General features: G+C 44.6%; 1 protein-coding gene across 1 annotated transcript in view; it reads left to right on the forward strand.

Annotated features, from left to right (window-relative positions):
* The window catches only part of LOC107159512 (protoheme IX farnesyltransferase, mitochondrial), a 119,584-nt gene extending 108,699 nt beyond the window's left edge, over nucleotides 1–10,885 (forward strand). The window contains exon 7 of the mRNA XM_015506102.2: nucleotides 8,989–10,885. Coding sequence (XP_015361588.1) covers nucleotides 8,989–9,395 — 407 coding nt within the window. The 3' untranslated portion in view covers nucleotides 9,396–10,885. The remainder of the gene's footprint in view (nucleotides 1–8,988) is intronic.
* The last annotated feature ends 1,027 nt before the right edge of the window (nucleotides 10,886–11,912 follow it).

Raw genomic sequence — 11,912 nt, forward strand, 5'->3', positions numbered from 1 at the left:
GGGGGGGGGGGGGGCAACATCCCAGATAAGTGCCTGGCAGCTGACATTCCAGCCCCAACCAGGCCTGGAGCCACACGCATTAGGCCTCTCAACAGTGTTTATCTCCAGAGGCTGTTTTGTTTATGTCAGAGGCTTCAGGCTAAACCTCCTTCCTTTTCTTTGCCACAGCTACCTCTCTTTCCATCACTCCCACTTCTAAGAAAAGCTCATATACTTTTTTTGTCATTTTCCTAAATTTGAATAAATCCCATGTCTTAGGAATTTATGGAATAATCCTCTGTGATGACCATTATATAGAGCTGATTTGTCAGTTGTCTTTGGCTTATAATTCAGATGTTGTATGGTAAACATTAATTATGTCAGCCAACATTCAGTTACAAATGAGGGCTTAGAAATGGGCTCTTATCAGGAAGTGGCATTTGGCAGATGGATGGTTTTGGTAACAAAAAGAGAATGAGTTTTTTTAACCTCAGCTGTAAACTACAAAATGTTAAATACCTTTTGACTTTATTTACCTCCTTTAGACCCAAATGAGAGAATAGAGGGAATTTATTCACCTCATTCATTCAACAAATATTTATGGAGGGTGTAACTAATTACCAGGTACTGTTTAACTCAAGCACTTTTTAAAGATTTCCTTTAAAATATTGTCTCCGTTTGAAGTCAAACTCAAAAATGAATATGTTCATGTATGAATTTTACCACAACTACCTTAGAGCTCAAGCTTGAGATAAATGACATTTTTAAAGACAAAAAACAAGGAATACTTTTGTGAAAAATAATAGCAAACAACCAGTATTCAGATTCCTAATATTTTATTCCAAAGACAAAAAGAATAGCTGTGAAAGAACATGCTAGAAATATGTTAATAGACCCAAGAGGCAAACTTTGGTACTATGCTCACTCACATATGTCATTCATGCTGTGTTGACTGTGATTGCTCACAAGCTTTTCGGGTGCTGGCCCAGTGCCCCCTGAAGGAAGTGATAGATGGTGCCCTGGAAAGGTGGACCCAGGGCCTGGGGAGTTAAAAGAGTAGGGAACATTTGAATTTTTGAGAAAATGCACAGGTGCTAGAAATTTCTTTCCAGGAAAATGGTAAGATAAAAAAAAGAAAAGAAAAGAAAAAGAACTCCTCTACCAGAATCAGAGCTTTGTACTTCTCTTTTCCCATCTTTCCCTTCAAATAAAACAACCCCCGTGACACTGGTGGAGTGGACAAGGTGAGGGGAGCATCCAGCTCTGCCACTGGGCCTCTTCATTCTTCCCAAGTTATGTTTCCAAAGACTCCTTCAAGGGCAGGCAGCTGTTGCCCACTCTGCTTCCTATTTTCAGAGAACTTTTAATCTTATCTTTTGTCTCCTGTGGGATTGATAAACTGGCCCCACGCACGTCCTCTTCCCTTTATCTGCGCCACCATAGAAGTCTATTGCACTGTTGAGGCTGATCTGTTTCACAAGCTCCTTTGTGTTTACCCTCAAAAGAAAGGCTTTGAAATCTGTGACCATGAAGCTCTGAGCTTGGCTTTGCTTCCCCAGCTAGCCTTCAGTTTATATAACCATATAACCCTGAAGGCACAAATATAAGCAGTCATGGAACAAATGAGCTTCACACGCCACATTTAGAGAGGAGCCTATTGTACTGGGAAGGGAAGACCTCCTCAACCCAACACTGAGGTTCATTGGAGCTGGCTTCCTTTATCCTCTGCAAGGCCATGCGTGGATGGTGAATGACAATGATGGGCTTGGGTGGGGGCGGACAGAGAAAGCACGCTGAGACCATTGAACTCTGTTCCAAAAGGATTTTCTTTTGGAAGAGCACGTAGAGTCAGAGCTACAACTGGAAGAAGATTTTTGTCTCCCTCCTATTAGGGTACCATTTAGCTAGAATTGCCTTGGTTTTGTTTGTAAGCAGAGAGATGAAAGTACTACAGACAAGAGCATTTTGCATTTGGACAGTGGTAGAAATGAGTGAGATTCTCCCTCAGTCTTTATGTTGAAGAAGTGATTCATAGATGATTTGAAAAGAGTTGAGAAATGACCAGGGATATAGTTCAGTGGTACATGCTTGCCTAGCATGCACAAGGCCATGAGTTCAATTCCCATGACTGGGGGTAGGGAGAAGAATTGAAAAATACGTGTATCTTTAAAGTGTTACCAGGAATAATCTTGGTCAGCTTTGCCCTACTTACTATGCTCCACCTCTGATCAGAGTAAAGTGCTCTGGGGTGAGGGTTCTTTCTAGCTGTTCATAGATGTGCTCTTCATTTTCTATATAAAAAGAGAAATCAGGGCTGGAGATGTGGCTCAAGCGGTAACGCGCTTGCCTGGCATGTGCGGGGTGCTGGGTTCAATCCTCAGCACCACATAAAATAAAATAAAGATATTGTGTCCACCGAAAACTGAAAAATAAATATTAAAAAATTTTTTTAAAAATGCAACTTTGAAAAAAAAGAAGAGAAATCAATAATACCTGGGGGGGCTGAGGTCGTGGCTTAGCGGTAGAGCACTCACCTAGCATGCGTGAGGCCCTGGGTTTGATCATCAGCACCACATAAAAATAAATAAAAATAATAATAATGATAATAACACCTGGGACACCTGGATATTCCCTGGAATTAGACTTGAGCTGGGATTGGAGCATGATGATGTTAGCAGGTTGCTGTGCTCTGAAAGAACCACACTGACGACATGCCACCTGTTAAATGTCCATATTTATGTGTGTTCACTCACTAACAATGATTTGATAAAGAAAAGGAAGCAGACATTTCTTCCAGATAGGACTGAACTAAAGATATACAAAGATTCTACTGCATTACGAGGAAGATTAGAAGATACATTTAAAAGAAGCAGAAAAGGCATGATGTTTGTAAATGGATTGAAATTCAGAGATCAGTTTACAAAACGCTTCCAGGATGTCTTCCTTGATCCCTTCAAGGCTAAATGTGGTGTTTCTGCTGCATACCACCAAGCCCTGTACCTAAGGAAACATTCACCACCCACCTGTAATTCCACTGGTGTTGTCTTCCTGCTGTCCAGACCCCAGCAGAAAGCAGGCGTGCCTGTCATGCAGTAGGCAGGCAGTCAGTATTGCTATCATTGAAGATGGGCCCAATAAAAATGGACCGCTCAGAGGGAGTGCCACAGAGGGGACGATTGGAGCACAGAATCTTGAGGGAAGGCAAGGCCTTTGAATTCACGGACTGAGTACTTTGTTTACCCCATAAGGAAGGTGGTTCCCACCACAGCCCCGGACTAAATCAAGCCTTCCTGTTCTAGTTCACCTTATCTGATGAAGAGAGTAATTTGTTTTACATCTTTTATATGAGCAGAGGCAGTTGAAGCATACCAAGTAGAACTGTGTGTGGGTGGTGGTTTTCTGATTACAATCCATTAAGGCTAAGCTGTGATTTCTAAAGCGCTTTCATTTGTGACACGAGCCAAACCCATACCCAATTTCCTCTCACAGAGACAGCAGCATGCCACTCTTCAAAAATGATTTTTTTTCCAAATTATGTTATTTTAAGCAGAAGCATAACTGAAAATGCATATTGAGCAACACAGAATACTTGAGTTGGCACACAAAAAGGAGAGCTTTTGAGAAAGACAAGAAAAGTTCCACACGTGAGCCTGCTCTTTTAACCATTTCATGTTTTGGCTTCCCAACCGAGATTGCTCTTTCTCGGCTGTTTCTAGAGACAAACACGCAGAGCTCTGAGTCATCCTTGCCCCATGTCTAAGTCATCATGGATGCTTTGCTTGACAAGATACTCCTTGGCCCTGTCACCTTCCCCGTGTGCTTGTGGCTGTTATAACTCAAACTGTAATTAGTTCAAACCCTGTGAATATGAGGCAGCTCATGGGCCGCTCCATATGTCATGCTCAGGAGCCTCAGTGTCACCCTGTACCTTGAGAATATCTACCAACACGCCTCTTGACTCGCCACCTTACAACCAGAGATTGATTTATTTTTCCATCCAAATATGAAGAAGTCTAATTCCATCACCCTGTTTGTCCCTCCAGTTGTACCTGGGTGGCCCAACCCTCCTCTGTCCTTTCCAGTTCCTCCAAGAGGACTTACTGTCAAGTTAAATGTCACTTGTCATTGAAACAGTATCAAACTCTTCTCTCAGTTAACTGGAAAAGCGCCTCTTCATCTCCTCCTTCAACAAGCACCCTCTGTGCAGCTCCACTGGCGTTTGCATCACCACCAGCCCACTGGTGTGGGGACCTATATGGCCTGTCTTTCCAAAAGAAGGTGCTAGTGTACTGTGCGAGTACTGCAAAATACCCATGGACAATACTCATCACAGTGGTCCTCCCTGATTCTCAGGAAATATGGTCCAAGATCCCCCCAGTAGATGCCTAAAGCCACTGCTGGTACCAGACCCCCTATATATGCAATATACAAGCACTCTAGTACCATGACAAGTGACCCCATAACAGGACTAAGTGACTACCAAGTGGTTAACTGGAGCCTAGCACAGACAGTGTGGATGCATGGAACAAAGAGTTGATTGACATCCTGGGTGGGGAACTGTAAGATTTCATCATACTGCCCCAAACAGTATGCAATTTAAAACTTAAGAATTATTTATTTATGGAATTTTCCCTTTAATATTTGGGGTTGCAGATGACTGGAAGAACTGAATTGGGGGGGAGGGTGGGTCCTGGGGATTGAACCCAGAGGTGATTAACTACTGAACCACATCCTTGGCCCTATTTATTTATTCATTCATTCATTTATATTTTGAGGCAGGGTCTCACTAAGTTGCTTAGGGCCTCACTAAGTTCCTGAAGCTGGCTTTGAACATTCAGTCCTCCTGCCACAGCTCCCAAGTTGCTGGGATTACTGGTATGCACCATCACACCCAGCAAAACTGAAGTCTTGGATAAGGAGGACTATTTAATCTTTTTCAATTGTAAGATAATAATAATTACAGTAGGTGAGTTGTTGTAAGAATTAGAAAGCACATGTCCAGTTCCTCCACACAGTGTCTGGGGTATGACAGCCAAAAGACATTTGAACTGGGATGTTTATTAGGCACCTCAAATTTAAAATGGCCAAGAATAAAACTCTTCATGCCTCCATTATGAACACCGTCCCTAGTGTCTGGCACCCTGCTCTCTCTCTGATACCCTGCCTCCTTCCCATCTCCCCAGTCTGTCACCCCCACTGTGCTCCAAATCCCGGTTTCCAGATTCCTCATCAACCCACTCTTGCAACTCTTCCTTCCTTGCTATGGACCTTATGCCGCCTCAGAAACATACTGGAACTGCTCCCAGGACTTGATGGGGTTCTACTTCCAGTTAGTTGGGTCATGGCCTAAAAGGCACTTATGGAAAGGCCTTCCCTGAGCAGTCTCAGATCACCAGTGTTAATTGCTCTGTTTTGAATCTAAGTAGCACCCATCAGTGCTGTTTTGTGTGTCTGTCTCTCCTGCTAGACTTTACTGATTTTGTCTTATTTGCCACCACCTTTCTGTAACTCAGAATTGTACCTGGCATGTGAAACACAATGGTGTGTCTCAGATAATACCTGTTTACAAAGTGAATGCATTGAATGAAAAATTGTAGCTTTCGTTCTTACTCAAATTGGAGAGTGTTTGCTTGAATTAACATATCATTTATAATATACTTACATGTATGTATCTTATGGGTTGAATAAGGATTGAAAGTTAAAAATTAATTTAGGAAATTTGACAGTAACTCCTGATATATGGACCCTAAAATCTGGTGATTGTTATATTCCTTCCCCACTGGAAGACTGATAAGGAGGTACCTGACTTGTGGAAGCTGAAGGAAGCCACTGATGGATATCAAAGTAGGACCTCATCCCTCTCAAGTCTTGTGTACCTTCACAAGTTCTACTTGATGTATCACAACTGTCCTGTCTGATGAACTTAATTAAGAAATGAGTTGAGTTCCTGCCCAGAACAATATGAATGAAAAGTTCTGTTCCTTTTTGGATGACTTGTGAAGCCCACCCCTGGTCTCACTCCACAGTCTATACATTGAGGAATGCAGATGATAGTTCATGGGCTTGTGCATAAACAGGCTCCCCTGGGGCCTTAGAGACCCCAGACTTATTTTCTAAATTATTGTAATTTCTTTCTCTCAGCCAGGCCTGGTGGCTCCTGCCTGTAATCCCAGCAGGAAGATAGCAAGTTCCAGGCCAGCCTCAGCAATTTAGTGAGACCCTGTTGCAAAGTAAAATAAAAAAAGGCTGGGGTTGTACCACAGTAGAGTGCTCATATGCACAAAGCTCTGGGTTCAGTCCCCAGTAACACACACACACACACACACACACACACACATTAAAAAAAAAAAAAAACTGCTTTCTCCGGTGCTGGGCTCTGCCTTTGTGTATCACAGTCTCTTTTTTTTTTGAATAGTCCCACAGACCTAGAAGTCTAAAAGATCCTCCCTACCAAATTACAACTGTGGTCATAAATCCTCAACCTCCTCTCCCACTGTGCAGGAACAGAGCTTCTCAGGGTGTATTACACAGTAGGTTAGGAAATGCTCAGTTCCGTGCTCAGGACTCCAAGCAGGAAGCAGTGATATTTAAAAGACTCCACAACAGTACCAGAGGAGGCCGAAGGGACAGAGAACAAGTTCTAACTTTTTGCCTCCCTAGCTCATAAGCCTGTACTGAGAAACAGGGATCTTGGGGATTCTTTTTGGCAAATCAGTTCTTTTCTACATTGGCTCCCATTGATGAGTCCATGGACCCTTTACTGTATGTTGTCATGCAGTTTGTCCTCTGGTCTCTCAAGAAACAAAGGAAAATGAACATATCCTTAGGGAATTCACATTTAAGTAGGAACCAGAAGCTTAAATAATGACTGACAGGACACTGTGGCACTCAGGAATAGTGTGTGTGTCTCCCAGTTGCATTGCCCAGCTCATTTCCACACTCTGGTTGCCAGACCCTGCTTTAGGACTTGGCACACCAAGGCCTCACTACCTTTGCTCCCCACCTGGCCCTCTACATCATCGTAGTAAGTGGCACCTCTGCAGAGCCATGAGCCCCAGAGTTGCTCTCGACACCGCCCTCTCCTGTCCCCACTGGAATTCTCAAGTCCATCTTGCTTCCATCTTCACTCTCACCACCCCATCCTAACCACTGTCTCTTTCATTTCTTTGTTGACCTCTCAGTCCTGCTTTGGCTCCTTCAGTGTGTTCTTCACAAATGGGATCGCTTGATACTGATGCCGCTTACACACACACACACACACACACACACACAGTAAGCTCTTTCTTTGGCTTTCTGTTGCCTTCAGTTGGAACCCATCCTTGGTGCAGCCTACAGAGTCCGGTAGGTGTGGCCTCACCTCTTCCTGCCTCCAGCCCTGTCCAGAACAGCGCTCCCATTGTTGGCAGTCCAGCACACTAGGCTTTTTTATTTTAATTTTATTTTTTAAATGATTATCCATAAAATTGACCCTTTTTTGGATACACTCTTCTGTGACTCCTACCACTTGTGCTAATCTTCTTTTAATACCCTGACTGCATCTTGCTGTCACCTCCAGAGTCTGTGTGAACACTTTCCCCTCCACTGGCCCTCACTTCTTAAGCTCCCTTCTCCCTGGAGCTCAGCTCAGTCACCCCTTCCTGAGAGGAAGGTCCTCACTGTACTGTATACTTTCCCTTTACAGCTCTTGGAGAAGTGGTTTAGATTCACTAGTGAGACTCTGATTCTTGTCCACCTTCTTGACTTGACTTAAGGGAAAACTCAATGCTAACAGAGTCACGTGGATTTTTGCTCACTGATTTGTGCCCAAGGCCTAGCTCAGTGCTTGCCATTTCATGGGTGCCCAGTATATGAGTAAGAAATCACCCACAGTTAAGACTATCCCCACCCCCACTCTGTTGCCTGGCTTCAGGGGAGAACTTAGTGTAGTGGGAGGGGCCTAGATTGAAAATCAGGCCTACTTGCTTTGAATTCTTCCTTTGCCTCTTTTGGAAGAACTTATCGTTGATCTACATTTTTTTACAGGATGATTATAAAATCTGCCTACAGTCTATAAAATTCTACAGTTCAGATTAAATGGTGCAGTCTCTGTGAAAGTATGCTCAGGAAATGATAGCCTGCATTCCACCATCCACCCATGTGGGGGGCAGGAAGACCCTGTGCTAAATAGTGCTATTAGGTTCTTCACAAATGGGATCGCTTAATAGGTATTAGGTCCTTGTTAAAATCACAAAGTCATAGACAAGTTATAATTCTACTTTGGGACCATGTTCCTATAAACCAAAGCAGAGTCACTCCATTTCTCCAGCACCTCCTGCTTGCTCTCCCGCCTCAGGTTCTGGGGAATCATGTGAGGAGCGGACAGGCCCCGCCCTGGAAGCCCTGGCAGTCCATTGGTGAAACAGGTGAACCAAGAGGCTGAGTGTCTGGCGCTAGCTCAGAGATGCGCTCAGTTCTGTTTCAGTGCCCAGCAGGAGCTGCTGACTGCCCTATGGGGAGCAGTGCTCCCAGAAGTCAGGTGGATCAGAGTGGCCTCCAGATTGCAGCACTGCTTCCAGATCCCTGAAGCCCCTCCCGCCCCAAGCCCCAGCTGTGGAAATGGAGCCAGGAGGTTTTAGCCCAAAGGCTCCCACCGGAGGCAGTAGAGCTAAGTGCCAAATTTCCTTAAAGTGATAGCAAGTTCATAGGGGCCTGTGTCGTCACAGTGTTGGGCAGCATGAGGAGTGTGGAACGGCCAGGACCCACAGATGCTAAGCATCCAGCAGCTGGGGGCAGCCCTCCCCTTGAGCAGGGTCTCACCAAGAAGACCTCTCTAGGTGAAGAGGCAGAACATCCAGCCCCCAACCCCGCCTGCCTCACCAGCAAGGCTGATCTGTAGAAGCAGAGGTGAGAGCAGAGACTAGCAGAGAATCTAAGATGCTGGTCCCATCTGCAAATAGAGCCCTGTTCCTCTTGAAGTCTCTGATGATGACCTGACCTTGTTTCCCTCTTTTCCCTTGAACCTTCCTACAGGAGCCTTTCTTCTGGGAGGAATCCTCTACTCCTGGCAGTTTCCTCATTTCAACGCCCTGAGCTGGGGCCTCCGTGAAGACTACTCCCGAGGAGGGTACTGCATGATGTCCGTCACTCACCCAGGCCTGTGCAGGCGCGTGGCGCTGCGCCACTGCCTGGCCTTGACTGGACTGTCGGTGGCCGCCCCGGTCCTGGACATCACTACGTGGACCTTCCCCTTCATCTCCCTCCCCATCAACCTGTATATTGCCTACCTCGGCTTCCGGTTCTACGTGGATGCAGACCGAAAGAGCTCCCGGAAGCTGTTCTTCTGCAGCCTGTGGCACCTGCCCCTCCTCCTGCTGCTCATGCTCACCTGTAAGCGGCGGCCAGGCAGGACAGGGGACAAGGGAGATGCTCAGAGTTGATAACGAGTGGGCATTTGTGGAAGAAACAAAAGTACACAGAGAGACGCACAATTCTCCTCTTGCTGTTAGGCAAGAGTAAGTCTGGAGCAAAGCAGGAGAAGAGAAGTCACTGGTTTTAGTACCAGCTTGTAAAGTGATCTGGTGCTCAGTGATCACTTAACAGTTTTTTAATTATAACATCCAAAAATGCCCTCCACATAAGAAATGGGTTGGCTCAATTAATATAGAGAAAGATTATTTTTCTTTTTGAGGGTCTTTGTACCTCTTTTCCCCAGCCTCACCACGGTTTCTTCTTCTCCCTCAGAGATGGGGGCATTTTCCTTTTCTAGCTCCTCCCACACACGCACAAACACTCCCCACCTGCTGGCCAGAGTGGCAGTTGGTGGCCAGAGGAGGTGGGCATTCCTAACCTGACCTCTATAATAACGCATCCTCAGGGCCCTGCAGGGGCACCTCAAAGGAAATACCACTGTGGTCATGGCGCTCCCTTCCCCGCATATGAGCCAAGGCCCCATTCTATTTTCTTTACCTCACGCATACTTTCACCTGCATATGCCATCAAAAAACCCACGGGATAGGCTGCTGTACATCATCAGGAGGAAACTGCCCCTCCTCCCCACCACCACTACCATCCTTACTTATCAGAAACTTCAGGGAATCAAAGGCATCTTTATAGTTTGCCATCGGAAGCACTCCCTTTAGAAGGGTAGTGCTCCATTTAATTCCAGAAATCCCTCTGGCTCTCACCCCATGGCTGTACCTCCTTAGTCCCTGCTGGGGATCACCAGCTCCTCTTTGCTGCACTGCGTTCTGAACGCTGTGTGAGAAAGTAAGGTGGGAAAAGGGTAAGCTGGGCTAATGGCCCACATAGCTCACATTCTTTCCCTTTTTGTGGAACCACATTTCCGTCCTGTACCTGTACCCGTACTGCAGAAATTAGCCTTCACATGTACAATGGCTTTGAGAGCTGACGGGCTCCCAGAGGAGATGGTTCCAATCCTGGGAGTTTTGTGAGTTAACCTGTAGCCAGGTGTGGCCTCAGGTACTAACCACAGTCACCTGTAAATCTTTTGTCCTTCATTTGCTCCCCTGGTTCTCATAGATCCCCAGTTGCTCAAGGTCATGGCCATGGTGGGAAGTTTTAATTACTCAGTCTCCCAGCACACTGTTGCCCTGTAGAAATTCATTCAAGGGGCTAAAGCAGAATTTTAAAAAGTCATTACAATATGACTGTTCTCTTGGAAATCACTAGGGCTGGGAATGTAGCTCAGTGGTAGAGCACTTGCTTAGCATCCACCAAGTTCAGGGTTCAAACCCTAACACTGCAAAAACAAAAAAGAAAATGTCCAAAGTGATTGCAAATAGCATCCAATCCCTGTTTCTACTTATCTGAAATATTACCTCTTGACTATATTCAGGTTATTTGAGTATGGGGAAGATGGCATAGGAATGTGTGGAAAGAGCATCTACAATAAAACAGTACGCAAGAGTAGGAGCGGTGTGCTGTGGTGGTATTTAACCGTCTCGTACCAGGTTTGCAGTTCCTAGTAGACTGCTGAATTCATGCCCTTGGAACTAGTGGAAGCTTACACAACATATAGATCTTTCTTTCTTTCTTTTTAATTGTAAATGCACAAATTATAGTTGTATATATTTTAAGGAGTACAAAGAATGACATCATGGTTTACAAATACCATAAACATATCATCTGTATGTTAAACATCTCAAATACTTGTTTTTTGTGATGAGAACAATGAAATTCACTCAGTGATTTTGAATTCTACGTTATACTGTATTTACCACACTACCATATGTTACAAAGAAAAAAATATTCCCCTTGTCTAAATGAAGCTCTATATACTGGCCACTCTCTCCCTATGCCCCTCATCCCTTAACCTCATTCTACTCTCTGCTTCTGTGAGTTTGATTGTTAGAATTCCACAAATAAGTGAGAACATGTGGTATTTGCCTTTTCTTGTCTGGCATATTTTACTTAGCATTGTATTCTCTAATTCTAAAATCCATATTGTTGAAGATGACACAAGATTTCAATTTTCATGGTTGTATATATACATGTATTTTCTATTATCTCTTCATCCTTTGATGGATACTACTATAGTCTGAATCTATAATGGCCCCCAAAGGCCCACATGTTAAAGGCTTGGTAACTAGGATGATGCTTTTGAGAAATGGTGGAAACCTTTAAGAGATGGAGTCACCTGGGCATCTTCTAGTCACTGGAGGTACGTTCTCAAAGGGGAAAGTGAGACTCCAGCCCTTTCCTGTCTTCTCTGTATTGCTTTCCTGGCCATGAGGTGAGTAGGTGTGTTCTTGCCTCACTCTCTTTTCATGATGTGCTGTCTCACCACAGACCCACATGCAGCAGAGTCAAGCACATGGGCTGACACCTCCAAAACTGAACCAAAATAAGCCCTTTTTCTGAAATAAGATTTATTATTCCTGAATAAGGTTGATTATTTCAGTATTTGTTACAGTAACAGAATGCTGACAACCCCC

Source organism: Marmota marmota, unplaced genomic scaffold (assembly GCF_001458135.2).
Source record: "Marmota marmota marmota unplaced genomic scaffold, marMar, whole genome shotgun sequence".
Taxonomy (NCBI): Eukaryota; Metazoa; Chordata; class Mammalia; order Rodentia; family Sciuridae; genus Marmota; species Marmota marmota.